General features: G+C 65.2%; 1 protein-coding gene across 1 annotated transcript in view; it reads left to right on the top strand.

Annotated features, from left to right (window-relative positions):
* The first annotated feature begins 3,056 nt into the window (after positions 1-3,056).
* Positions 3,057-27,984, top strand: part of CACNA1H (calcium voltage-gated channel subunit alpha1 H) — a 60,793-nt gene continuing 35,865 nt past the window's right edge. Inside the window, exons 1-2 of the mRNA XM_081555711.1 lie at positions 3,057-3,376; positions 3,653-3,966. Of these exons, the coding sequence (XP_081411837.1) occupies positions 3,671-3,966 (296 nt within the window). The 5' untranslated portion in view covers positions 3,057-3,376; positions 3,653-3,670. The remainder of the gene's footprint in view (positions 3,377-3,652; positions 3,967-27,984) is intronic.

Raw genomic sequence — 27,984 nt, 5'->3', positions numbered from 1 at the left:
CTGGGCCTGGAGGGGTGCTTGGATGGGGGGGTCTGCAGTCCGAAGGGACAGTGGGGCAGGGCAGGCTGGACACAGCCTGGAGGCAGGTGCTGCCGACTCAAGGTGGCTTGACCCAGAGCCTGGGGCCAGTGGGGGCTTCTGGACGGAAGGGAGTGTGTGGTGGGGAGGGGGGACCTTTGGAGAGGAAAGAGGCCACCTGACGGACAGGAGAAAGGACTAGTGTGGCGTCATGGGCCCTGGGGCTTCAGCCAGCTTGCAGGTGGACGGGGTGCCCGGACATGCAGCAGAGTGGCCAGGTGGGGTGGTGAGTTCTCGGGCACTCACAGGTCAGACAGAGGTGACCCTGCTGCCCACTGCCCCACGCCCAGCCTGCCAAGGTGGAGGGCCCCCAAGGCAGCCTGACGGCCAATGGCCACAGTCGCAGCCATGAGCCCTGGGGTTTGAGTCCTCTCCTGGGGGGCATCTAGTTTCTACCTCCTGCTGGCTGAACCAATAGGCAGTTCATTTCCCCCATCTTTGTCAAGAAAAAGCTTCGCCCTTAAAAAAAAAAAAAAAAGGAAATAACAAAAAGCAGAACTAAATTTTCCAGAGGCCAAGAGGATTAAAAAAAAAAATCTGAACACTCTGTACAGTTTAATTAAATACTTTTAATGCCAATTTCCAAATTGTCCTATGTTTCATCTCTCCAACATTCCTTTCTAGCGATGCGAATGTATTACGGTCTCATTGTTTCTAATGCTATTTTCTCATCTCCTATCACTCCACGACCTGTTCTCCATTTCCCAGCTGCAGAGCGAGGCTGTCCCCCGCACTGTGCGGTCCCCCCTCTGGCTGGAGAGCTCAGAGTCGGTACCATTGAACACCACGCACACAGTCAGTGAGTATCATCAACCCAGAGGACTCGGAGCCCTCGAGGACAAGGCTCTCGGAGGTGCTGGAGGGAGCCGGATGCGGTGGGAGGAGGTCTCCTTCCGAGATCTTGAGGTGGACGCTGCCTGTCCAGCGTCTGTGCAGCCTCACCCGTCTATATATGGGCCACGAGGCTCCTGAAGGCTACAGGCTTTGTCAGCTTAGAGATGCTGTCTTTAAAAAATAATGTCTACTTAAAAAAATCCATGCCCTGTCCCTTCAGCAGACGTCTGAAGGACAGAGTGTGCAGACGAGGTTGATGGTCTGTCACATTAGAATTCCCTGTTTCATGGGGCCCCGTGGGAACCCCTGCCCTGCCCTCGCCCCCCCACACCCCACGTCACAGCAGGGCCCCTGCACAGGCATGCTAGGCTGTCTGGTTCTTTCGGCTCAGCACTCTCTGCCTGCCACAGGGCCTTTGCACAGCCTGCTCTTGCAGCTGGTCACCCCCCCCACCCCGCCCCTTCCAGCTGCTTTCTTGTCCTCAGATGAATCTTCTGCCCCTACCTGCCCCCCACAGCACTTAACACAGCCTGTAACTGTTCCCTTCCTCTATCCACCAGTTTCTTTGTGGCTGCCTCCCTGCTGGAATGAAGCTTCAAGGCACAAGGATAAGGCCTGGACTGGTCACCGCCACTGCCTCCCTGGTTCCACACTGTGGGCCTCCCATTGACTTTTGTCCAGCAAATCACTCACAGTTCCCCAGCCAGAGCCAATCTTCAGCTTCACCTTGACCTTCGATGATCCGGCCAGAGTGAAAGGATCCGGAGGTCCAGGTGACCCCTGCCTAGGATGCTGCTGAGGTGTTCGGGTCTGCCCCACCCTTGCAAGCTCCCCTCAGGGCTCTCCCAGGCCCTCTCCTAGGTGACTGGGGCACTAATTGGTCTTTGAGGGCCTTAATTACTGGTCATGGCCCTCCATCGCTAAGTAGCAGCATTAAAATAGAGTAAATGTTTTCATTTTCTTGAAAAGTTCACATATACAAGAGGAAGTGCTGCTGAGCAGCAACCAGCTGCGCTGGACACCCCCTGGGCCTTGCCTGGGAACTGCCATGGTTCTGCCTTCCTGCGTCTTCCTTCCCCTAAGGCCCAGCGGTGGAGCAGGGTGCAGGGCCTCCCGGGCTTTCCCTACGCCCAGCATGCCCACCCCATTCTGGCTACATCTCTGCAGTGCCGTCGCGCAGCGCAGGTGGGGAAGCCCCGGTTGACAGTGACCTTGCCAGGGCGGCTCCAGGCCTGGGGATCCCCAGGTGGGTCTTCTCATCCACTCGAGCAACTGCTGAGGCCCGAGCCCCTGGAGCCAGCCCGTGTGGACCAGCCAACCCGCCCTTTGTCCAGCCCTGAGTGCGCTTGGAAGCGAGGTCGCACCCGGAGCTACCAGACTGGTGGTCGTGGAAAAGTGAGAAGCTTGTTAGGTTTTCAGTGGCCAAGAGGTCCGAGTGGGCCCCCAGAGCACAGGGGGCGGTGTGTCTCAGTGTGAGACTGGGGGGCTGCAGGGAGGCCTGGGCGCTTCCCCGAGGTCCCATGAGGCTCGCTCGGTCCAGGAGGAGGCTGGGCGAGGGACAAGTTCGCAGAAGCTGCCGTAGGTGCGCTTGTGCGCGCGCGCGCGCGTGTGTGTGTGTGTGCGGGGGTGCGGATGCACGCGCACCCAGAATCCCACCCACAGATACAGCAGCGCATCACACGCGCGGTCACACCCAGGACACACATGCGAAGGGGGAGGGGCGCGCCCGCCGCGGTCCCGGCCGCCGCGCGCCGTCCACGCCCGCAGCCCCGCCCCCTCGCCGACCCCCGCCCGCGGTGCCGAGGGGCTGGGTGCGCGCCCCGGCGGGGAGGCGAGGGCCCGCCTCCGCGGCTCCGGCCGCCCCCGCAGTTGGGGGCGGGGAAGACGCCGGCGCCACCGCCCCGCCCCCTCCCGGTCTCCCCGCGAGCGCCCCCTGGCGCCCCGCGCCCGGAGCGGGAGGGTGGGGGCGCTATGGGGGGCGCGGGCGGGCCCTGCTCCTCCTTCCCGGCGGGGGCGGGGCGCCCTCCACGATGGGGGAGGGGCGACGCGCGCGCCCCGGGGCGGGAGCGGCCCCTCCGCGCCCCCGGCCCGGCCCCGCCCCCGCCGCCGCGCCCCGCCCCCGCCCCGCCCGCCGCTCACTCCGAAGTTTCCTGCGCGGAGCGCGGACGGGATCCGCGATCGCTCGCCGCCCCGCCGCCCGGTCCGCGCCCCCCGCTCCCGGCGCCCCGCGCCCGTCTGCCTCGCGGAGCCCTCTGCGTCCGGCCGCCGCCGCCGTCGCTGCCGGGCCAGCAGGAGCGGGAGCCGGAGCGGGAGCCGGAGCGGGAGCCGGCGGGCCAGGGGCGCGGGCTGGGGGCACGGTCCGGGGGCGACGGGGCTCCAGCCGGGGCCGATCGCCGCGCCGGGTCCGCGGTGACCGCACCGCCCGGGCGATGCCCGCGGGGACGCCGCCGGCAGCCGGAGAGAGGTGAGACGCGACGAGGACGCGCGCCTCGCTGCGCGCCGGGACCCTCTTCAACTTGAGGCGGCCGGCGAGGGAGCCCCTCGGGCGCCGGCCCCCGCCCCGGCGGTGGGGGAGGGGCCGCCCAGCCCTCGCCGGCGGGAGGGGGTGGGGGGCGCATTTGTCTCTGATGAGAAAAGACAAAGACATCCCGGCGGCCGAGGCTGTTTCCGCGGATCCCGCTCCGCCTGAGGCGTGCGAGGGTGTCGTTCCCGGCACCTGGTCACTGCCTGTCCCCCGCAGGTGCTGCCAGCCGCTACCATGACCGAGGGCGTGCAGGCGGCCGACGAGGTCCGCGTGCCCCTGGGCGCGCCAGCCCCGGGCCAGGCGGTGGCGGCTGCGTCCCCGGCGAGCCCTGGGGCCCCGGGGCCAGAGGCGGAGCGGGGGTCGGGGCCCAGTGCGTCGCCCCCCGAGAGTCCGGCGGCCGAGCGCGGCGCGGAGCTGGGCACCGACGAGGAGCAGCCCGTCCCATACCCGGCGCTGGCGGCCACCGTCTTCTTCTGTCTCGGGCAGACCACGCGGCCGCGCAGCTGGTGTCTCCGGCTGGTCTGTAACCCATATCCTTCCCGGGTCTCCGGGGGTGCGGGGATCCTGGGCATGGGGATCCGGGGCGCAGGACCCCCTCCCGCGTATGCCTCCCACGCCCGGGTTCTTTGGCCCCGGCGCGGTCTGGGTGCGCGGGGGACGCAGTACGGGGGCGCGAGGGGAGCGCTCCTCGGAGAGAGGCGGCCCCTGGCTGCGCTTTGTGGGGCAGCGGCCGCGGTTCTCTTGATCCGAACGGGGTGTCCCCGCTCCAGAGCCAGCTCCGGACGAGAGAGGGTGGAGTAGAAGCGGCGAGGCCACCGCGGGCTTCAGGGGTCGGCCAGGAGGGGAAGTGGGCACTGCCTGTGCCCCCATGGGTGCCGGTCAGGACGGGAATTACTTCCTCCGGGTTTACAGGACCTCCGGCTTGAGGCAGGATCCTCACTGCGGTGGGAGGGACGGGGGGGGGGGGGCGGCGGGACCTCAATAAGGGATCAAAGTTTTCTCCCTGTCCCTTACGCTGGGGAGAGTCTGGGAGACCCTGGGGGCCGGGAAGCTGTGCTCTCTCGCTGGTCCTTTTCCGTGGGGAGAGGCGGTGACGTAGGTTGTGAACTTGCCTTTCCAGGCTGAACTCGGTGTTGGGGCTGATTTAAGTCATGCGCAGCTGGGGGTGGGGGGCAGGGAGGCAGCTGGCATGCGCTAGGCACCCTGGTGTCCCTTCAGGGTGTCCCTTCTCCCGGTGCTTCCCTGACCAGAGAGGAAGGGGCCTCTCTTTTTGCTCTTGGTGAGAGTGACACAGACTTTCAGAGAAGGTTCTAGAGCAGAGCTGGGTCAGGCAGGGGGCATTTCTGGGACGCAGGTAGCAGAGCTGGGGACCCCCAGCAGGTGGCCTTTGGGGACTGTCAGCGGGCCCTGGCTCGCTGTGTCCCAGCTGGTTCTCCCACGGGCCCCTGGCTGCCAGGTGGCTGGGTTGCGGGCACCAGGCATTCCCTCCCCTTGGCCTGGAGGGATTGGGTGACAGCAGGGTGGGGGTGCTGAGGAGAGGAGGCTGGTGGGGGGGAGACCTTGCACGTGAACTTTCCCTGTCCACGTGAAGGAGACAGGCCGCATGAGCGATGCGTGTATATATTTTTCCTACCTTGTGTGTCTAACTGTACAAACATCACATAGGAAAGAGGAATGTGTAGCAGGAAAGTAACAAACCCTGTCTTTTTTTCTTTCCTGAAATCCAAAAGTGGGCTGGTCAGAGTAGCCAACACCCCCCCCCCGCCCCCAACGCCGGTTGTACAAGGGGTCCGTCATGGCCAGGGTGGAGGTCCATGGCCGCGTGCCACCCCAGCATGGCAGCAGGCTCCCCTGCCTGCCTTTGTCCCACAGCTCGTGGGTGGGCTTGGGCCCCCCTCAGCCCCCAGCAACTGCCAGGCTGAGCTTGCAGGGGGGCTGTAGGCTGGTCTTCCCTCCAAAACCCTGGGCATCTCCAGGCCACCTGGTTTGGGCGGGAAGGTGGCCCAGCTGGGTGGGGTGCTGGGGGATACGGTGGGCGCCCTGAGGCCCTGGGACAGGAGGCGGCTCCCCCCCACCCGTGTGTCCTTCATCTGCAGGCGCATGTGGGGACCAGTCAGGGAAGGGTGGGAGCAGGGCCTGCACTTTCTCTCTCCTGACAGCCCCCGCATCTGGCCGCCCTGTCCCTGTCCTTCCTGACCCTGTGTTCTGGATGTTCCGGGCGGGCTGCGTCCTCCGGGACGTCTGACAAGGTTGTTTGTGTTCCTCGGTGCAGGGGAGAGGGGGTTGCCCCACGTGGGTGGGGGAGCCCAGGGGTGGGGGTGGGGCTGGCAGAGCCACCTGCCCATGTGTCTGTCCCTGGGCTCCTGAGGACTCCAGGAGCTGGAGGGTGTCGAGAGGCGAGGAAGAGCCCTCCGCCCGGTCAGAGGTGGGAGATTGGGGAGTACCCTCCTGACTGGCAGGGTGTGAGGGTGCTCTGGTCCTGGGATCGTCTTTCCCGGCCTGGCCGTGGAGAGGCTGCCTGTGTTGAGTGGGGTGGCCTTGTCAGGCCCCTGGCGAGTAGGGACGGCTGTGACCTCCAGCAGGTGCCAGGCTCTGCTGCAGGGGTGCCTTGGCTGCAAGGAGAACCTAAAATAAGACAGTGCGCCCAGATGGGGGGGCCCGGTCCCCTCGGGGAAACCCGCAGGCCTCAGCAAGCCTTTTCCGAGCACTTTAGGTTCCTTGTGAGAGGCTGGGGTTCGGTGGGTGGCCTGCAGTCTGCCAGAGCCCACGTGGTGTCTGTCCTGGGGCTGAAGGACACCCCTTGGCCTTGGTCCCCTGCCCTGTAGGTGGGTGTCATGCCAGCGGCGCCCAGCGTCCTTCCCTGGAACCTCTCCTTCTGCGGACAGTAAACTTGGAGAGGGAGATGGGGTAACTAGGTTTGCTCTGGGAACCCACACTCCGTGAAGCCACCCCTCACTCCCCAGAGGCGGGCAGAACCCCAGCCGGTCTGCCGAGCCCAGCCCCGTGCGGGGACGAGACCAGCAGTTGGAACACAGTCGGGGGCCTTCTCAAGCCTGGACGTTCGGGAAACCCGCCTGGCATGGATGGCCCCCCACACAGACGAGCACATGTGTCTTGTCTTTGCCATGAGGGATGTCGGGTCCGCAGCAGAGGAGCTCCCAAGGGCGGCCGGCGTCCTTATTTATTTACTTCACTTTTTGAAAATATAGTGGTGCTGGAACTTTTGGGTCGAGTGCTGTGTCTCCTACACAGGTTTATTTATAGCGGAAGGTGGGTGGGATGTGTGTCGCAGCCCGCGCCACGGGGCTGTGTTCCGCCCGGGCTCCCCCGGGGTTCCTGACTCGCGCTGCCTATGATGTGGCTGCCGCCTCCCAGCACCCAGGCCAGGCGGGGCCTCCCAGGGGTGCTTGCTGGCTGGGAAGGGGCCCCTGCCGCCACTCCACGTGAGCCGCGGAGGCTGGCTGCAGCCCCGTCTGGGTGCCAAGGAGCTGGGGGGTGGCCGCGGGGGCACTTGGGGGCTCGGGGGTGGTGGACGTCCCCAGGAGGTGTGTCCTAGGGGCCCAGCAGCGAACTCCCCAGGCCCAGGGCTCAGAGGAGACAGAGGATGTGGCAAGGTCACATGGCTGCCGGAGGATGGCACTGGGTGAGCCTGGCCTGGCTGTCCGCGGCTTTGGCAGGGCCCTGCAGGGCAGGGAGGTGAGGCCGAGGAGTCCAGGTCCTTGAAGGTGTCTTGTGGAAACTGCTGTCACGGGCCGTCCTGCCGCTTCCCTGTGCTCGCTGCCAGCGCTTCGGCTCCTGGCGGGCACGGGCGTCCCAGAGAGGGCACGCAGGGCGTGGAGGGGTGAGGGGACAGGCCACCGTCTGCCCTCACGGCCCCCCCCACTCCCTCTGGCCCCACGGGCTGGACGTGAGTGGACGGCCCGTGTCCTCCCCTTCCTGAGCCTGTGGCCATGGCCGCTGAGCGCTTTGTGGAGCCCAGGCCCAGGGGGCACTCCATCTCCTGAGCACCTCCACCCCAGCGCTTGGTCCTGGGCCCTCATCCCGATGTTGCCGTGTGTTTGTTTCCCTGGACCTGGAGTTTCCAAACTGGGGCCTGGTGCCCCTTGGCCAGCGGAACCCCGGCTGACGGGGCCACCCCAACTTTCTCTAACCTGGAAGGAGCTGCCTGTAGTGTGTCCATGTGTCTCCGGATCTGCCCAGCCCCCCGCCCAGGGCTCTGAGGGCACATGTCCTGGGGTGGGGAGCGGAGTGGAAATAAAGACCCCAGCAGCAGAGATAGGGGTTCATGGTAGGGGGGCTTCCTGGGGAAGGACATTTCCCTGAGAGCCAGTGGAGGGGGCGCAGTGGAGAGGCGATCTCAGAGAACCTGCAGGAGGTTGGGAGGGGGAGCCCTGTCCCTGGGGTCCCTGGACATGGGCCTGAGCTCCCGTTGGACCCTGAGTTTAGAGCCGAGCTGTGATATGTCCGTCTCTTGGTTGGTATGTTGAGGAGGGCTTCCTGGAGGAGGTGAGGCTGGGCTGGGCTCTTTGGGTGAGTGCGAGATCCAGGAGCGGGAAGGCAGGGGGTGTAGAAGGGGAAATTTAGGTGCGCTAAGGCATGTCTGCCCAGGCTGTGTCTGTGTCACTCACTGCCATGAGACTGCCTGGGAAGGGTGTTGGCTGACCCCCAGCCTGCAGGGGCCTAGACTTCTAGACTTGCCCCTTTCCCCGCCCGGGCACCTCTGGGGCCTCGATGCGGGCAGACAGTTGGTGTCCCTCCAGCTTACTGGCAGCCTGATTAGTCGGCAGAGGCCAGGAGCGCTGATGAAGTGCCCACGTGTGGCACGGTGCCACACAGTGATGTGAGCACGGCCCCCGCCCCCACACCTGCTTCCCAGCTGGGCCCAGGGGTCCGTGATGGGGGAGCTGGGCGGCCTCACTGTGCAAACCTCCACTGGGCCCTGTGCTAGGCCCCGGGTCCTCCCAGCAGGCCACTTCCACTGCGTGTCAGCCTCTAGCCTGACTGCACTGTGGGTCCTGAGGCAGGCGGGTGGGCCAGGTGGAGGCTGCTGGGGGCTGGGAGTCAGGGAGCTCCCTGCTCATGGAGGCCTTGGGGGGAGGGGCGGGGAGGGTAGACATGGAGCGGGGCTGGCCCAGGCAGCTGGGTGACATGAGCAAAGGCCCCAAGGTGGACGGCACGCAGCCCTCAGCAGGAGGGGTGGCAGGTGTGCTGAGGTGGGGCAGGAGGGGCAGGGCGGCCAGAGAGGCCTGTGAGCATGGCGGGCGGGTGGCGGGCTGGCCTGGGGCCTCGGGCCAGGTCTTGTTCTCGGGGAGGGGCCGTGTTGGGACCACTCTGGGAAGAAGTGGAGGACAGGGCAGGTGGAGGGCAGCGTGGGGTCCAAGGGGAGGCTGTGGGCGCCCCGTGGTGGCCACCAAAATTCCGTCCTGACTGTGGGAGGCTGCGGGCCCCCTCCCTGGCACGGTGCAGCACTCAGAGGTGGTCTGGTACCTCCCTTGCCCTCCCCGAGCTGGCAAGACGCCCAGCTCCAGGGTCAGGATGGGAAGGAATGCGGGGATGGGCCGGCCTGTCAAACATCCGCAGGGTGAGTCCATGCAGCCTGGGTGTGCTCGGAGTCCAGACCTTGGCCCCACCGTCAAGGTCGGGTGGGAATGCGTTCGTTACCTCCTTTCACGCAAGTGTGCCCGCCCACCTGGGGAGGGGTGGCCGCCCTCCCAGCCGGCCGAGTGGGCCTGTTTCCCTTTCTCTCCTCCTCGCAAGGGGGCACGTAGCTCAGCGGCACGGAGGACTAGTTGCTTCCTCCTCCCCTCAGCGGTTCGCTTTGACAGAAGCGGGAACACCTCTGAGTCACATGGGCCTCCGTTGAGTTTCCAGGCGGGCGCCCATCCTGGCAGCCAAGGCGGTGATTTAGGGCCCGGCTCCCCGGCGGAGATGGGGGGAGCCAGGCAGGACGGGTCTGGGAGGCAAGCAGCCTGGCCCCGGTGAGCTGGCAGCGAGTTCGGGCAGCGTCCCCAGAGCCTGCGTGCCGCGCCTGCCTTGGATGACAGATGGGGCCGCGTGGCTGTACTGTCTTCACGAAGTGAGTAGTGGCTTGTCGTTTCATCAGGAGGGGCCCCGCCGAACACACGCGTGCACGCACGCGCACACACACGCCTCCGGGGAAGCGAGGCTGTGCTGCCCTGCGTTGCCTCGCGGGCGCTAGGGTGCTGGTGTTCCCAGCCCCGGGGCGCTGGCTCCTCTGCTGCCGGGATTGTCGCCGGCGCTCGCCAAGCCCGGAGGAGTCCTGATCAGTGGGGACAGCTGATGGATGTACTCAATTAGAGCGTACCAGTGGGGATGCTGCCACCTCTGTGCCCCCGGGACCAGAGCGGGCAGGGAGCGTCATGGTGGGGGCTGCCTGCCTCTCCGTGGCCCCCAGCGGCTCCGGATGTGAGGGGGGTTCCGGGGTCCCAGGAGCACCCCCTTTCCCAAGCGTGATGCTGACAAGGACCAGGGCTGTGTCCTGGGCAGTCTCATGTCAGCCTCACCCTTGGCCAGGATTGGAGGCAGATGTGGTAGAGGGCCAGGCCCACCCCGCAGGGGCTGTTTGGCTGCGACTGGCCTGCCTGCCCCACTGGGTCTGGGATGGTCCAGGTGGCCCAGCTCTGTCTGGCATCAGCTGTCCCTCCTGCATGGGGCCGCCTGAACCACTTGGGCACATAGGGAGCCGATGTTAGCAAGACACTCGCATTCTGGTCTGGGGGGGATGGGGCTGGGGGTGCTGGAGGGGTGATGCTCGGGGTGGCGAGCCGGCTGGCAGCATAGGGAGGTGGCCAGCAGCTCCCCTCCCCCACCCACTGGGGGCTGGGGGACAGCCCCGTCCTCTTGGGTGGGTACAGCCCCCACTCACTGCCTGGACTGGGCAGACCCCGACCTGATGCCGGTGCCAAGAGGCCTGGCAGACGGTGGCTGGCCTGCTTGCTCGTGCTGTCTTCTCCCCGCCACCCCCAGGTGAGGTCAGGGTGCCAGGGCAATGGGTACAGCACCCCTTTCCCGGGCTTCAGGGACCTCTCTGCTGCCTGCCTGCTCGCCTGCACATGGCGGAGCCCTGGCCGTGGTCGTGTTTTGGGCTGTCTCTCTCCTGAGGATGCTCGTGGGGGCACCCTGACACCTCTTTGGGGGCCAAGGCCCCTGATGTCCCCGCGGCTAGGCTGGGGCCTCTGGGACCCTGGGAAGGAGGGTCTGGGGGCCCCTCCGTCGGCCTGGGTGCCGGCCCCTCACGTGCCTCGGTGTCTCCCTCACGGCCCCTCTTCCTTCTCCGTCGCTGACAGAGTGGGGTTTGTGGGGCACCCCGGTATGGGGGGTGAAGGCCTCATCCAGCTCGGAGTAGCTGCCGAGAGGGCTGACCCGTGGAGGCTTCGGAGGCCTGACCAGAGAGGCGCAGCCGCCTCCCCGGCTCTGAGTGTGCCCAGGTCCCGCAGCCCCAGGGTGGGCAGCGTCAGGTGTTGGAGCAGGGAGGGGCTGGGCGATGTCCCGGGAGGCAGTGGGGCCTCTCGGGGGGCGGGTCTGTGTCTCTGAAGGCCACTGAAGTGAAGGGGGTGGGTTCGGGCTGGGGGACGGGGCTGCCTCCCGGACCTGGCCATGCTGCGCTGAGGGGCAGGCGGGGAGGTCGGGCAGCCGGGACCATCTGCTGGGCTGGCCTGAGCACCGACCGCTCCCCGGGACTACACCCGAGAAGCCGAGGGGACGGGCCTGGGCTCATGGCGGGGGGCGCCCTTGTCGGCTCCCCTGGCCACTGAAGGCCTCTCGGACAGGGCCTGTGGAAGGGGCCTTCCCTCAGGTTTCAGGTGCCAGGCCCAGGCCGCCCACTTGGCGCCACCAGGTTGACCTTTGAGCTGCTTGTGAGCACCCTGGGGGGTCTGGGGCCAGTCCAGCTCAGCCTGGAGCTCAGTGTGACTTCCTGTGACTACGCAGGTGTCTGCCTGTCAGCGGGACAGGACACGTGTGTCCCCCAAGCCCCACATGGAGCTGTGTGTGTGTTCCGGGCTCTGCCCTCTGTGCTAGCCGAGGACGGGGGGCTGGGGAGGGCAGGCCCTTGCTGGCCCCAGGGAGCCGGCGATGGGGATGGAGAAAAGCAGATGGGAGGGCGGCAGCGTTGGGGGCCCCTGCCCTACGCTGGGAGCATCGCTACAGGCCAGGCAGAGGGGCCAGGCCAGTGTGGGCACCGGGGCGGTCGGAGCGGGCAGGCTGGGCGTCAGCGTGGCTGTGGGCATGCCCATCGTCCACAGACCGACATGTGTAGGCTAGTGCACTGGCTGGAGTGTATCCCTGAATTCATGTCCACCTGAACCTCAGAACATGATCTCCTGGGGAAGTGGGGTCTTTGCAGACACAGTCTCATTAGGATGAGGTCAGACTGGGCTGGGGGGCCCTGGATCCGCTGATAGGTGTCCTCTAAGAGGAGTGGACAGAGATGCTGGGAGAAGCCACATCAGGCTGGAAGCAGTCGCTGCGTGAGGCGGCCACATGCCCAGGATCAAGGTTCCTGGAGGCTCCAGAGTCCAGGGGGGCCTGGATGCGTCCCCACGCAGCCTGCTGACCCCCCCGTCGCGGACCCCTGGCCTCTGGACTGTGAGAGTTCCTGCAGTGTGAGCCCGGGGCTGTGGTGCTTTGTTTCAGGGGCCCTCCCCAGCTTGCACACCTGGGCTCATGCACCTGGGCTTGCCCCTGGAGGCAGAGGCAGGTGGTGGGGATGGGCTGGTGGGAGGCGGCCCTGCCGGGTACATCGCACCATCCACCCCAGGTCAGCCTCTCCTCTCCACGAGGAGCTTGGCCACCCGGGGAAAACCAGCCGTGAAATCGGTCATTTGAAGGCCTTGTTGCCAGGGAGGCCCGGTCAGACCTCGAACGGTTGTGTCTCTGGGGTTCCTGGGAGGTCACCTGCCCGGGGGGCATCCCTGAGGAGGTGTCTGTCCATGATGTTAGGCCTTTAGCTGCCTTTCCACCAGATGGAGCCTGCAGAGACCCTGTGGGCATCTGGGACCTTTGCTCAGCGAGTGACCTGTACTGTGGGGCTCTCCGATGCTCTGGGTGGCTGGACTGCAGCGGCCGTAGCAGGAGTCCCGGGTGTCCAGCCTCGCCTGGCTCCGTCTCGAGACTGTGGCCACCGCGGGCATCTTGCGGAACTCAGCGTGGATGGCCGGCTTCCTGCTGGGGACTCGCTCCGGCCGCAGGGGCTCCGGGGGCGTCTGGGTCTGGCTGCTGCCACGCCCTCTCCTGCCAGGCGCTGCCCCAGGTAGCCGGGGCAGAGGCGGCCTCGGCCCTGGAGCTGGACTTCCCCGAAGCCCCCACCTAGAGCCCAGCCCTAGGCTTCCTCAGCCAGGGCTGGGGCCCTGCCCCAGGCCTGGCTCTCCCAGTCCCCATAGCCCCAGCTCGGGCAGGCTGGGGTCCCTTGAGGCTGAGGGGCTCCTTCCCAATGGGCCGGGGCTCGGGGGCTGTGCTTGGCTAGGGGGCGGGGGAGGGCAGGAGGCAGAGGACACACAGATGAGACCCAGGCCTCGCTGAGGCTGAGGACGACCATGGCTGGTCCTGGGTGGACAGTGTTTGGGGTGGACCTAGTCTACCAGGGCTAGGGTGTGAGGGCCTGAACAGTGTGGGTGTTCTGGGGCTGCTGGGGGCAGCTGAGGCTGGGTGGGTGGGCCCCTGGGTGCCCATCTGAAGGTCAGGCTCCTGGCGTGGAGGCAAGGAGACAGGTGTGGGGACGTCTGACAGTCAGGAACCTCAGGGCCAGGGGGCCTCGGTGCTCCCCTTAGAAGGGGCTGTCGGGAGGGCCCACTGAGCATTGGCCTGCGTCCACTGCTTTTTGAAGCTGCTGTTGCCGCACGTGCCTTGGGGCTGAGCGAGCCTGGGAGCCCGCCCGCAGGACGGTGTAGGGGGTGACTGGGCGGTGCGGGGGTGACCCCTCTCCCGGCCAGGCGGCGGCTCGGAGCTCGCCCCGCTCGTCCCTTTGTCTTTAAAGCAGTCGCCTGGCCGCAGTCTGATGAGTCAGCCTGCATTAGCGCCTCATCAAGACGGATGAGGACGCGTCCTGAGTCCTGCTGGCAGGGGAGCTGCCCGACTTTGGCCCCGGAATGGGCCCGAGCCTCTGGGCCCCTGTGACTCCAGACGGCCACCGTGTTTGGTTGGCGCGTGCTGTGCCTCGGGTGTGGCGGGCCAGGCACTCTGGCAGCTTGGGTTCCGCGTACACACGGGCTCGATCATGTGGTTCAGTGGGCTCCAGGACGCGAAGGACGCCCCTCGCGGGGTGCAGCTTCTGGGAGAGGCGGGGTGGGCCCCCAGCAGGAGCAAGAGGGCCCCCAGCAGGGCTGAACGCGGACAGTCTGGGGTGGGTTGGAGGCGGAAGGAGATTAGCTGAGCGTGGAGACCTGGAGTCCCTGGGAAGGACCCCAGCAGCCCCTCAACGCCCCAAGGAGCAGTCTAGGAGCCGGAGGCTGCATTGGGATCACCGGCTGGTGGGGCCTGGGGCTGGAGGCTCAGGCAGCACGTCCCTGGTGCGGGTCTGCGTGTCAGACGCTGAGTTTCCCGGAACTCCTCGGTGCTGGTCCGGAGCCACTGAAATCTGGGTCGAGTGGACAGGAGGGAGGGCTGGGGAGAACCGGCTTGGGGCCCACAAGGAAGGAGACCCTGCGGCCACCCCTCGGCCATCCCGCAGACACCGCTGGGCCACATGTCCCGTGTCCACGTGTCCCGTTGATAGATTCAAACCGAGCCACCCAGACTGAGAGGCAGGGACTCTGCATTTGTGTTTTCTCACTCGGGTGTCCCCAGGACGTGGGCGGGTTGGGGGCAGGCCACTCAGTGTGCTGGGTCCTTCCCGGGGTGTCCCTCGGGCTGGAAGGCTGAGCTGGGCTCTGGGTTACGTTACTACATGTCCCTTTAGTTCAGGCACCTGCTCACCTCTGACCTCAGAGCAAGGAACAGTGGTAACCAGGCTCACCGTTTGCCGCGGGGAGACTCTCACTGTGTCTCAGGCCTGGGGGCACTTCTCACCCAAGTCCTGTCGGCCAGTGAGGAAACAGAGGGTCAGAGTGGGTCCCTGCACGTCACCGGGATTCGGAGCTCAGACAGGCCCACCCAGCTGCCCGCTTTCTCTCAGCATTGTTGAGACGCAAGGCCACACGCTGTGCTAGTCACACACAGTGGACTGTTCTCTGTGTAGCCATCGCTGCAGTCAGTTCTGGGGCTTTGTTGCAGGAGACCCTGTCCCCATCAGCAGTCACCACCCCTGCCCCTGGGGCCCCCCAGCCTCTGCTCCAGATTTGCCTCTTCTGGACGTTTCATAGGAGCAGAACCACGCGGAAGTGACCCCGTGTGTCTGGCATCTCTCTGAACGCGTGTCCTCTGGCTCGTCCGGGCCGTAGCAGGGGGGTGCGCTGCTCCTTTCGGGGCCGACGTGCTGGGACATTGTCTCCTCGCTCACCGCCGGGGGACCTGGCTGTTTGCACCTTTCCACTGTGAGCGCTGCTGCTGAGAGCGGGCGTGTCCAAGTTGGGCATGCGCCCCAGAGCGGAATTGCCTGCTCACAGGGAACTGTGTCAGAGTGCCTGAGGTGCCAAAGCGTTTTCCGAAGCAGCGCCTACTTCCTGCCCCCTTGTGCCCTGGACCTGGGTCTCTGAGCCCGTGGACCTGCAGCAGTCTTGGCGATAGTCCCCAGAGAGGAGGCTGGTGGGCAGCAGAGACCACACCACCCCCCACCCCGAGCCTGAGCCCACCAAGAAGCAGGGCTTGCCCACCTGCCCTCCTGCAGATGCTTCTGGGGTGTCTCCTGGGTGGTGGGGAGCACTGCCCAGTCAGGGTGGAAGAGGGTCTTGGTGGCCTCCAGGGTCGGGCAGCCCTTCTGACCCGGGTCTCTCTTCGATGGACCTTCCAGGCACGGCCATCGGAAGCATGCGGCCTGCCAGGCACCGCACCCTGGCGCACAGGTGGGCACATGGGTGGGGTGGTGCCAGGCTGTGGAGGGAGTAGCTGGCGTGTGCTTGCCCGGATCTGTGCCTCCATCAGCCCTCTGGAGGATTTCAACACCCACACTAGGAATAAAAAAAAATTATTAATGAGCTTGGTGCGGTTGCCATGGGAACCTGTTGCTAATGAATCTCTGGGGTTTCCTTTTACCTCTGCAGAGCAGCGCCAGGCCTGAAGTCGACGTTTACCACTAATCAGGTTGCCGTGGCAACGCCTGTCACTAATCCCCAGCCGGGCTCCTGGTTTACCGGCCTGGCCCGAGTTACATAAGGAGGTTTAGCACGCTGAGGGCTGCTCCAGGCCTGGTGACCCCGGGGCTCCTCGGCCGGCACACCACTGACCAGGGCGTCCCCACCGCTGACCAGGGTGTCCCCACCGCTGGCCGCCCCACGTCCTTCCACGGGCCACACCTCGGATTCCCCAGACTCAGGAGACCGGAGGCATCAGGGCCCGTGAAGTGTGGCCTTTTGTTGGAAAGAGAAGCCCTGAGGGTTGCCTCTTTGCTTGGTCCAGCGTGTGTGGTGCCCAGGGTGGGGATGGGGTGGAGGCTGGCACCAGCAGGGGCTCAGTGCCCGCAGGGACCAGCAGGTGGAGCGCTCAGGGGTGGAAGCTGGTGTGTTCCTGGGCAGCCTGGGGCCTCTGTCCCTGGCCTGTAGCTGTTGTCTTCATGTGGGGCTGCTGTGTGTGTGTCTGTACTGATCTTTTCTTACAAGGATGTGGTCTGTGTTAGGGTCCAACCTGGCGACCTCATTTTACTCTCTGTACCCCTTTAAAGGCACCGTCTCCAAACACAACACAGCCGTGTTCTGAGGTACAGGGTCTGAGCCACTCAGCCCATGGCACCTCCGCAGAGCCATTTGATCCGAGGGTTGTCCTCTGGAGTCCGTGGCTACCCGGGCCTGTCACACAGTGGCCCTCTGACCACATGCTCCTGCCCTGCTCTCCGAAGTCGCCAAGCCGGACAGGTTAATGCCCGGGGTGACCTCATCTCTGCACGGAGCCAGGACTCGTGGGCCACCAGCACCCACTGCCCAGCAGTGCCCAGGATGTGTGGGGCCCCGATCCTCTGTGTGGCCGCTGAGGTCTTAGTCCAGCTTGTCCAGCAATATCAGGCTTCCTTCTGGAAGACTGTGCTCTCGTCCTGGTGGAGACACTGACCAAGCGCAGGAGGGCTGGGCAGCCCTGCCTCCTCGTGGCCAGAGTGTCCAGGCAGAGGCGTTAGGTGAAGGCGTGTGAAGCCGTGTCTGCAGGGGGCTCCATGGGTCCTCCCAGCCCCCCGTGGGACAGGGCAGAGGCGGGCTGGGCGGTGTCTGTGATCAGATACCAGTGTCCACTCTGGCCATCTGGGCTCCGTGGGTTGCCCCCCAGGCCCTCTCTGCCTCTCTCTCTGTCTCAGTGGCCGTGGCCTGAGGTGTGGCCAGGCTTGTGTCTGCTGACTCTTTGTGGCTGGGATTTGTGACTTGACAGAGTGACGGGTCCAAGGTGCCCCCATGCCCAGCCAGCGGCTTTCTCTATAAGCTGCTAGAGTAGGCCCATCTCAGCCACCGTCCCCCAGACTCGTAGTCCATGTGGGGGTGTCAGTGCAGGGGTCAGAGCAGGGCCCCCAGGACAGCTGACACCCCGGGAAGCATCTCCTGCCAGCCTGGGGCAGGCCCAGATGGTGGCCGTGTAGGGGGCCCAGTGGGGGGAGGGACTTTTGGGGGGGCCCCCTGCGTTGCTGATTCAGCCCTCCCAGCGCCCGACATGCCACCCTCTCCCATCTGTGCCTTGGTCCTGAATCATCTCCCCTCGCCCCCCAGCAGCGGCGTCCTCTGGACCAGAGTGGCAGCCCATGGGCTGACCCATGGTGGAGCAGGCATCCTCCAGCCGGAATTCAGGGATGAGCCTCCAGTTCGTTGACGCCTGGAATTCCACCGCCAAGTGCTCACTCCCAGGGCTGTGCCCTGTTCCAGGACCGCCCCCCCAACCCCCTGGGAGTGAGAGGGCAGGAAGCTGGGGGAGGGCCCTGGAGCCAGGGAAGGAGGGGCTGCAGCCCCAAAGGGCCCAGGCACTGCCCGAGGGCAGACATCCTTCCTTGCCCAGCACCCACGGAGGCCTCCCCTGGGGCGGGGGCAGGGCAGTCGGGAGGGTATTCCCAGTGCCACCCCCACCTGCGCCATTGACGCTTGTGGGGGTTCCCGGCCTCCTCAGAGCCTCGTGGGAGCCCTGGGCAGAGCGCGTGACTCCACAGTGGGCTGGAGTCCCAGCCCCGCCCTGAGCCTGCCCCGCACTCTCCGCCTGGGCCCCAGCCGGGGCAGAGCAGGCTGTGCCGTGCTCGACCTTGACCTTGACCTCTGGGTGCCGACCCTGCAGACCCACACTGGGAAGTCTGGGGCTCCGGGAGGAGGCCGGGGTGTTTCCTGCACGTTTGAAATACGGCCGGCCTGCCTGCTGGTGGAAGCAAACGATGTTTTAATTCCTAATTTAGACTGTTTATCTGCAGAGCTCTGGAGGCCGGGCGGGGAGAGTCAGTGCCCCCCCCCCCGTGCCCCTCCCAGGCGCCTCCCACCTCCACCGTGTTCCAGCTGCCTGGTGGGCACCGCTGGGGGCTCGCCTCTGGACCCCCAGCCCTGCCAGTCCCGTGGTGGCCTCCTGGATGGGCGTCTCTGGGCCGCCAGCTGGCCGCCACCCACCCTCCACAGGGGGCGGCCCCCTCCCCACGCCTTCCAGGCCTTTCTCTGGGCCGGCACAGTGTGGAATCTGAAGCTGGGTAGACTCAGCTGTGGCCTTGTCTGAGTTTTACCTTAAAAGAGGGACTGGAGAAAGCTGGGGGGGTGTGGGGGGGAGAGCCTGGTGGGAAAAACAGGGCTGCATAGGCCCCCTGCAGTTTCCCCACCTTGTCAACAACCAACCCAGGATCTATGTCGCCTCTCCCACTTTAATTAGAAAATACGCCTCACTCTCCAGCCAAAATGGTCTGGCTGAGGTCGGGCTGGCTTCCTGGTTGCCATACCAACCAGGTATACCCCCCTTTTGCCACCCCCTTCCTGAACATCCTCTGGAGGGGGCTGGGCAGGGTATGGGCAGGCCGGGACCCTCTGCTAGTTGGAACCCTCATCAGCACCCGCTTTTGTGTGAACCTGTGTATTTCATCTTCGTCCCCTGGTGCCCCCTCGCCTTTGGGGCAACATGCTCGGAACTGACGGCCGGGAGGGAGCTGGGCTGAGTGTAGCCCTCACGCTGCAAGAGGCAGCGTTTGGTCACTCTGGGGGTCTGTGGAGCTGTGTGAGCATGTCTGGGGCATCAGGCATCCCGGGGGCTCCCGGAGGGGTATGAAGGTGAGGCTCGACCTGGGAGGCTGGTGGCAGCTTTCCTTGGCAAAGCCACCTGGGCTAGGGGGCCGGTCTTGGCCGGCTGGAGGTTTTGCAGACCCCACGGCCCCCCTCAACTCATCTGCTGGCCCAGGCCCAGGTCCACCACATCAGGAGCCAGCCGCCAAACCCTCACCTCCTGATCCTTGGCCTCATGGAAGCTTCTAGAAATGGGGGCGGGGCTCTGAAACGTCCCTTCAGTGAGTGCAAAGGACATCCCCCACAGGGATGTCCTCTGCACCCCTGGGTTCTGCCAGGCCACCCTCGAGCCGCCTCTCCTGCAACAGGGCCTGGGCCACCTCCCCCAGGCAGCACATGGTGCTTGTGGAGAGAACCCAGGAGTGGGAGCAGCAGGGGACCCGTGCTGCAGCCCAGGATTCCCTAGTTAAAGGATTTACTATGGAAGTGCCCAGGGTCCTTGGCGTGGGCTTCCTGCAGCCATGGAGACAGATGTTGGCCTTCAGCCCGCAGGCAGCCTCGTGGGGTGGGTGGGGGCCAGGCGGCGGGGGTCCCTGCCCCAGGAGGGGCCATCGGTGGGAAGGCTGGGCTCTGTTCTTCAGAGAGGGGCCTGCTGAGCCCCGAGTGACCCCCGGTCAGGGCCTTGTGGGGCAGAGGTACATCTGGCCTGGCCAGCCCAGGGCTTTGGCAGATGCAGGAAGGGGGATCTGGGGCCCCCGGGTGGGGCCCCCCGGCCAGCACTGGGTGTAGGAAGTGCTTTGGTCCCCTGGGGGTGTTGGGGTGTGTCCATTGGAACCCAGGGGTGACCTGGGGAGGCACTGGCTGCTGACTGGGGATTCTTGAAGTGGGCCCAGGAGGAAGGCCCCTGGGGGTGGAGCCTGAGGGGTCTGGCAGGGTGGGGAGGGGACATCCTTCCAAGGCTGGGAGCCCTGGCATGGTTGGGCACCCAGACCCTGTTCTGCCGCCTCTGAAACAGGTTCCCGAACCCCAGGGCCTGAGGGGTTGAGGCCCCAGGAGGTCTCTGCAATGGGCCTATGTTCTGCTGTGTATCTTCTTGGAGTTTAAGTTGAAGAAGTTTAGAAATCGCTCTTTAGTCATTAATTTAAAACAATAATAAACTAATTAGGTGTTGCCATAGCATTTTCTTTTATGAAAAACGTCTGTATTTTCCAAACCATAAAAATTAAGCTGGAAAAGGGGCATTGTGGGGTTTTGCCAGTCTCTCGTCAGCCTGGCCTGATGGAAGAGCTGGAAACAGCAGGGCCCTTGGGCACCCGTGAGGGTGGGGTGGGTCCTGACCCCCGCTGCCAGGACCGCCAGCCTGGGGCAGTGGCACTCACCTGCTGGAGAATTCTCCAGGCTCCCCCTGAGGTCCCCGCTTTGCAGATGAGATAGCTCTCCCAGGCCCTGGCCGCCTGCCCTGGCCCATTTGCTCAGCCTGCTTGGAGGTTGGGCCCAAGGTCAGCTGGTCACCCTCGCCCTGTGGGGGCTGGATCCCAGAGAGCACCTGCTTTGAGGAGCCAGGAGCCCGGGAGACTCGGGTGTAAATTCAGCTTCTGTCCGTGGCCAGGGTGGGGGGTGGACGGTCTCCCTCCTAGAGGGAGTGCCAGCAGTGACTCCTCCAGCGAGGCCCTGAGTTCCAGGCCGGGCTGGACTCGAGGGGAGAGCTGGACGGGGCCCAGAGCCCTGGGAGGGACGGCGCGGCTCTGACCAGGCTGTTGGGCCCCTCCCCCATTGGGGGCACAGCGCACCTTGGACGTGTGGTGGCAGCGAGGGTGGACAGCCCACCGCGTTGGCGAGGGGAGAGGCACCCTATTGTTAGTTTAAAAAAAATGACTCAGACTGTTCGCAGAAGCCTTCCTTTTCCTGCCGGTTTCCAAGAACCCTGCTCCGGCATAATGGATCAGGTTATTAGGGGATCGATGCAAAGGCAGGTGGCTGGAGGGGAGCCAGCACAGCTGCAAGCTCCCCGGGACCCAGGGCTGCAGGCAGGAGGCTGCCGGGCAGGTGGCAGCCAGGGAAGGTGCCCTCCCCAGCAGCGGGCCCACAGGTCCGTACTGTGCGCCCGGTCCACGTGTGTCCTGATGAAGCTGCCCTTCATTCGCGACTCGGGACAGGACCCTGTTGTGCGCACAGGCCAAGTTCCCAGCCACACATAATTTGAGGCCCTGTGAGTGGGTGACCCCATTTGAAGTGTGGCCCTACTGTGTGCACAGGTGTACCTACCAATTGAAGACTGCTGTGTGCAGGGGTCCCCCAAGGGGCCGCCCTTCTGTTGCAGGGGGAGGGCAAGCAGCGCTCTGAGAAGTGCTGGCAGCCTGGGCTCTGCTCCTGGGTCCTGTCTACACCCGGCTGGGGCTCCCATGCTTCGGGGGCGCCCTGGGGGCCGTGCTGGGGGCCGGGCCACTGCCCCTCTGGTCATGGGAAGTGCCCCGCTTGTTGGCTCCCATGCAGCGTTCTCCAATTCCTGCAAATCAGCCACATAATGGCTCAGCTGGGCTCCCGGCTTAAAGAATTTCACCCCATTAAGCACAAATTCTGTAATTTGAAATGTTTGTGCCGGCCGCCCCTCTGTTGGTGTGGAGCACGCACCACACGGAGCTCTAATTAGCGTCTGATGGAGCTCGAGGCGCCTCTGGAGTGTCTCCCTCCCTTGTCCTGGGTGTGGGGGTCATGGGCGGAGCACATGCGTGTGTTTTGGACATGGCCTGGCCCCCACCCACCTGTGGGGATCCTTTCCTGGAAGCGCCAAGGGCCCAGCTGTGTGCTGCCTGCCCAGGTCAGGTCTCTGTTGGGCCTGGGGACCCATACTTGCCGGGCTGGCGGCTGGCCACCCCGGCCCCCCACAGCGCAGGGAGCCTGCTTCTGCACGTGTGAGCCAAGCTGCTGAGACTTCCTGTGGGACGTGGCACCGGGAAGGGGCAGGGAAGGGGTGAGACGGAGCCACGCCAGAGACGGCAGGCCGGCTGCTCCGGGAGAGTGGGGCCTGCGCTGGGGCAGCGGGAGGCAGGGGCCCCTGGGGCTCTCAGGCCAAGTTGGACTCCCAGAGAGCTTGGGGCCAGGGGCACAAGGGTGAGTGTCCACTGGGACCAGCCAGGCCTGGCTTCCCTGTGGCTTGGCAGGCAATGTGCCCTGAGCCTCGGTTTATCCATCAGGTAAACTGCAGTGCCAGGAGGAACATGGGACCCCACACACACACACACACACACACAGGGGAGTCACCAGTGTCCAGTTGTACATCTGTCTGGGCAGCCAGACCCCTACCCCCCGAACCACTCCCCCAAGTCTCTCCACCCAACTGACAGAGCTCATGGGACAGGGCACCAGGGCCATGCCTGCCCCTGGGAGTCCTAGCCCGGGTAAGGCAGGACCGAGCCGGGGGCAGGGAGGGTCCCCCAAGGACAGGGTGGCACTTGGGTGTGTTTGCACAGGGTGGCTGTGACACAGTGCCACAGACAAGGCAGCTCAAAGAGCAGATGTTTGTTTCCCCCAGTCCTGCAGACTGCTGCTGCTGCTGCTAAGTCGCTTCAGTCGTGTCCGACTCTGTGAGACCCCATAGACCGCAGCCCACCAGGCTCTGCCGTCCCTGGGATTCTCCAGGCAAGAACAGTGGAGTGGGTTGCCATTTCTTTCTCCAGTGCATGAAAGTGAAAAGTGAAAATTAAGTTGCTCAGTCGTGTCCGACTCTTCGCGACCCCATGGACTGCAGCCCACCAGGCTCCTCTGTCCATGGGATTTTCCAGGCAAGAGTACTGGAGTGGGTCGCCATTGCCTTCTCTGGTCCTGCAGACTGGACATCTGCAATCAGGGCTGGTCTCTCCCGAGGCTGCTCTCTGTCCTCACGTGCCCCCCGGTGTGAGTCGGTGTCCCGATCCCCTCCTCCACAAGGTATTAGAGCCCACTCTAACCGTCTCACTTTACCTTCAGCACTTCTCTAAAGGCCTGTCTCCAGATACAGTCATGTCCGAGGTCCTGGGGGTAGGGCTTCAGCATAAGGACTTGGAGGGACATAGTTCAGTCCACACCTGGGAGGAAGTACCTGTCGGGGGGCAGGCAGGGGGCAGGTGGGGAAGGGGGCCCCGGCCCATGACCCTGGCACTTGAGGAAGGTGTGGCCCTGGGCCGCGGTCTAGACTGCGGTCCGACCTGCCCGCTCCGCACCCTAGGGCAGCGAGGGACCACTGGCCCTGAACCTCGGGCAGGACGTCCGTGGCGGCGTCAGTGCTGAAATGTCAGGGGCAGCTGCCAGCGGTGGTGGGGGGAGCGGTGGCCGTGGGGGTGCAGGAAGACAGCGGTCCGGGGACGCAAGCCCAGGGCCAGTGAGTTTCACCTTGAAACTGGCGTCCTGAGGGTCTGGGCCGTCCTTTTAAAACGTCACTGCTGCTATCAACACAGGCAGGGCTGAGGTCCTACACCTGGCAGAGGGGCCTGGGGGAGCGAGTGTGGCTGCTCAGACCTTCCAGAGGGCTGGGCCTCGGGGCCTAGCGCCCAGCTCAGCTCAGCAGTGTGGGCAGGGGGGTCTGCTTGGGCATGGGGGTCCCATCCCTGGGGGCTGGGAAGAGGAGACGAGGGGCTCCCGCAGGCCTTGAACTTGCTGCCCGACCGGGAGCTTTTCAGTGTGTAAAGGGGAGGCGGTGTCCAAATGCGTGGCCTCCTGCCCCCCAGATGGGCTGAGTCCTTCCAGAGGCTCCTTGGCAGCCCCGGGGGCAGGCCCTGGGCTGCCCTCACCCCCAGGCGGTGGGGGTGAGCAGAGGAACAAGGATGCTCAGGCTGGAAAAGCCAGTGGTTCAAGAGGCAGGATCAGCACAGGGCTGGGGGGTACCCCCCACCAGGGGCTTCTAGGGCCGGCCTTAAGCCCCAAGGCCCTGAGAGGCTGAGGCTCTCCCGCCGTGGCCTGGGGTGCCCCCGGCACCAGGTGGTTGGGTCTAGGGCGCAGGAGGGGGCGCCAGAGAGGAGGCCTGGGTCTGCCCCAGGCAGAGGGCCCCGTGCCCCGGTGGTTTCATCACTGTGGGAAGCCCCACCCCTGACGGGGTCCCACCTCGTGTGGCATCTGTCCTGAGCAACCCACAGGGGCCTGGGGCTGCTCTGCTCTGGAGAGCAGGGGTCACCTTAGCTCCCGGTACCCGGGACTCATCTGGAAGGTTCTGGACGCTGCCCTTGGAGGTGGGGCCTCTGTTTTCCTCGGGACCTCCCCTTCTTGGGGCCCCTGCCTGGTGGGGCTGCTGCTGTGTCCTGGGGGCTGGCAGAGTGGAGGCTGGGCTGTGGACAGCGCTCGACCGCTGAGGCTGGGCTCCCTGAAGATGCCTGGGGCGTCAAAACACCTGTGCAGGCCCCCAGCTGTTGTCCCCACCCCTGGGAGGGGCTCTGTCTTTACCCAGTGCCCCCGGGACTGATGGGGAAGGGGTGTGGTTCCTCTGGTGGAGGCTGGACTCTGGGATCCCTGACTTCAGCCTTGAGCAGCTCTTCTCCTGCCTTCCCCCACCCCAGGAGGGGGCCCGGCTGAGTCAGCCCTCGGGGTGGGGAGGCCTGAGTGTGCGGGGATGCCCCTGGTGCTGTGGGAGGGCAGGCTGCCCCTGGCGGGCAGGCGGGTGAGGCCTGACCTTCCTCCATTTGTTTAATAAATGCCCGGTTGCCCGGCAACACTCACGGGGAAGCTGGGTTGCAGGGACCCACCCACATAGGGCAAGGACAAGGGGACAGTACCCCTCGTGCCTGCCATTGGAGTGACCAGGTCTCTCATGTGCAGAGATGTACGTGCACATGTAAGCCTGTTCCCACCACAGTGGCTATGTGTCCCAGGTGTGAGCTGGGCCTTACCAAACACACAGAGCTTGAGATCAGGTGTGCAAAGGCCTGAAGAACTCCCTGCCTGGGCCCTGCACTCAGGGGACAGGGGTCTGTGCGCAGGGGAAGGCCCTGCGGAGGGCCCCAGGTGCGCTCACCCCGGTCTCCTGTGGGAAGGAGCCCCTTGCAGCCAACCATCTGCAGACCCCAGGCTCCTTCTCCAGGGACAGCCTACCGGCTGTGGGGGGCAGGGCGGGCCGCTCCGGCTGCGTTCCCATGGAAGGAGTGAGCAGTCCCCCGGGGTCGCTAATTCAGGCCGAGGGCAGCTGTGCAGTGGCGCGGAGGCAGTTATTTCTGGCCGGGAGAATTCCTGCCTAGAGCGGGCCCCATGCTGGGCGGTCATTTTCCCGAGGGGCCCCTCCTGGCCCTGTGCCCCTCACCCTTCCAAGGTCCAGGGCTGTGAGGAGCCCCCCAGGAAGGACCGAGACGAGCAGAAGTGTGGCTGGAAGGAGGCCTCACCTGGGAATGCTGGGCCCTCCCGCCTGGGCCCAGGACAGAGCCAGCCGGGGTGGACCGATCTGAGCCCTCCGCTGCTCCCCGCGGGAGCCGAGACAGAGCTGTGACACAGAGCTCCGTCAGGAAAGCTGGAAATAAGGGAGGGAAATAAGGCTGGGCGGGTGGGGGGCAGCTTGGGCGGCTTCACTTTCAGGCAGGAACATTCCTGGGCGGGGGCGGTGGGCCACCAGGTGACTGGCGGGGTCTCCACACGGCTCCGTGGCCACACGCCGGCTTCGTGCAGATGTGATCGGCGGTGGAGACCAGGCCATTTTTCACTCAGCTATGCCTTGAAAAATATCCCCGATCAAGCTCTTTATTAGAAGCTGAATGGAACCATTAGCACTCTTCCTAATTAGCAGACTTCTGAATTGGGTGCTGGTAGCAGGAGCTGTGGGCATGTGGTGTGGTTCTGCAGTGTCCTGCAGTCCTCGGGGGAGTCTTCCTCCCGAGAAAGAGGAGTGCCAGGCCCCCCTCAAGGCCACCACCTGCAAGATGCACACGTGGCAGTGTGCACGAGCGTGTGTGCACGCAAGAGTGCATGTGTATGTGATGCCATGTGTGTGCATGATGTGTGTGCATGGTGGTGTGTTTGGTGTACAGATGTGTGAGCATGTGTGTACACAGACAGTCCTGCTTGGATGCACGCCTGGGGCGTGGACGGCTCGCCGGAACAGGCAGAGCACAGACTCGCATGTGCCCAGCACGCGTGTGCCGGGGGCGCAGGCTCACTCTTGAGGGGCCCTGGCTGCCGTGGGCTGCCCGCCTCCTGGCCCCGCCTGACTGGAGGCGAGGGGCTGCCTCCCATCCTGTCCCCCTTCTCCATGGCACATGGGCGTGGACTGCCAGGGTGAGAACAGCACTCTGCCCAGTTAGCTGAGAACTCTCACAGGTGGGGCGGGGGCGTCTGTGCCCCAGGCTGCTCAGATGACGTTGCCGTTGAGACCCAGGGTCTGGACACCAGCCCACATCCTGTGGCCCCAGTTCACAGGGGGCTGGGGGGGGGCGGTGCTTGGCAGACCGGGGTCAGAGCTGGCTTCCAGGGAGCCTCTAGGCTCAGCTCTGGAAGCCTTTCAGGGCCGCTGGCACAGGGAGGGGCTCTGAAGTTGGGTCCAGGGGGAGAAAGAACCTTCCAGCAGCCTCAGCCAGCCGCTTATGGGGTGATGAGTGCCCATCACCGGGCTGGGTGGGGAGTGGGCTCGCAGGCCCCCAGGCACCGGGGAACGCGCTCTCCCTGAGACAGCCCAGCACTCCCCTCACCTTCCGTGTGACCTCGAGCCTCACCGAGAACAAACAGCTCCATGTTTGGCTGGCTCTCGCTCCCTACCCGGCGGGCCAGCTGAGCAGAGTGAGTCATACAGGCCCAGGCCGGGGCGGGGATGGGGAGACCGGCCCCATGCAGCGGGGATCTGAGCGGGCGGACAGTCGGGGAGGTCAGTGGGTGCTGTCCTGGTACGGGGACAGGGAGAGCCCACAGGTGAGGCCCTTGTCCACCTCGGTCCTCACGATCAGCTTTTGATCCAGACCCCTGCCCCATGTGACCATGGCAGGCCCCTGGGACGGAGCAGGAAGGGAATGGGGTACCGCCGCACCCCCGACAGCCAGGACAGATTCCGCCACCCCGACGCTGAGTGAGCGCGTCCAGGGAGCTCTAGACAGGTGGGCAGACCTGTGGCTCCGAGGGGTACAGGTGACCTGTGGGGACAGGTGGCCACCTGTCCCCACAGATGTGAACAACATGGCAACTTGGAGCTGCCTGCGGAAGACTGGGCCCTGCCACGTGCAGAGCCGCTGGGGGTAGGGAGGGGGCCAGCGGGGCCTTTTTATGTCTAACTTCACATAAGTCTGCCTGCGCCCGCCAGAGACCGAGGCCACACACCCAGCTCCTCCCTAGTCTCGGGTCCCCCTCCTGCCCGCCCCACTTCTCAGACACTAACAGGATCCTCTGGACCCCACCCCCTCCCCCAGTTAAAACTTGTGGAGCCTTCCTATGGGGGAGACTGGGGGCAGCCCCTCCGCAGTCCCCTGCACCTGTCAGCAGCTTGTCACCATGGCGACGGCCTGGGGGAAAGCGTAGCTTCCGAAAATCACGGTCTCCATTGGCGCCCTCCCCTAAGAGCGCCCCCTAGACAACCCCCCTTGCTCTTTGCTGGCATCAGAACGGCTGTGCTCAGGCCCCTCTCTGGGAGCCCCGTGGGCACCGTGTGCTCCTGTGCTTTGTGGGGTTTCTGTCACCTCCCCCATGAGATGGCTCCTGGACAGCAGCGGGCTTCGGTCTCAGGCAGCTGGCTTTGTCCTGAGCCCTTGGGGGTGGACCTCTGCTCCCCCTAGGCCCTGGGGTCAGAGCCCTTCCATGTTAGAGGGATCAGCACACCCTCGGAGATGGGCCCTGCCCCCGTGTTCCCGCTGGCAGTGGCCTGGGCACCCCTTGGGAAAGAGGGCATTTGGCCTGGTGCGGCTGAGGGGTGTAGCTACATAAACGTCTGGGTCCCCTTGGGGGGCTCCAGCACGGCTGCAGTGGGGCTCCCTGTCTGCAGCCCCATGTGAGTGAAACATGCCCGCTCTGTCCCTCTGCCTGGTGGCCCCAAGTCTATAGAGTATCCTACTCCTGGCTGGGCCCCATCACCGCAGTGGGAACCTTAATTAATGAATTACCTCACTAATTAATTAATTATCCAAGAGTGTTTGTAGAAGAGACATCTCTAGCCTCCAGGGAAGGCGCATCTGCCCGGGGTCTGGGGTAGGGGGAGAGCGGTGCTGAATGGGGGTGGCAGGTGAGGCCAGATCCCCGAGGGAGGGGCAGGAGCGCTCGCTTTCAGGGGTCTGTCTCTGCCTAGACCCTCTGGCTGCACGTGGAGGCTGGCAGCTGGGAACTGGGCTGAAACTCAGCCCACCCCACGGGCAG

This window comes from Giraffa tippelskirchi, chromosome 13 (genome assembly GCF_054371585.1).
Source record: "Giraffa tippelskirchi isolate mGirTip1 chromosome 13, T2T-mGirTip1v1.2.pri, whole genome shotgun sequence".
Classification (NCBI taxonomy): domain Eukaryota; kingdom Metazoa; phylum Chordata; class Mammalia; order Artiodactyla; family Giraffidae; genus Giraffa; species Giraffa tippelskirchi.
The sequence above is the reverse complement of the archived record's forward strand: the minus strand, read 5'-3'. Positions and strand labels throughout refer to the sequence as shown.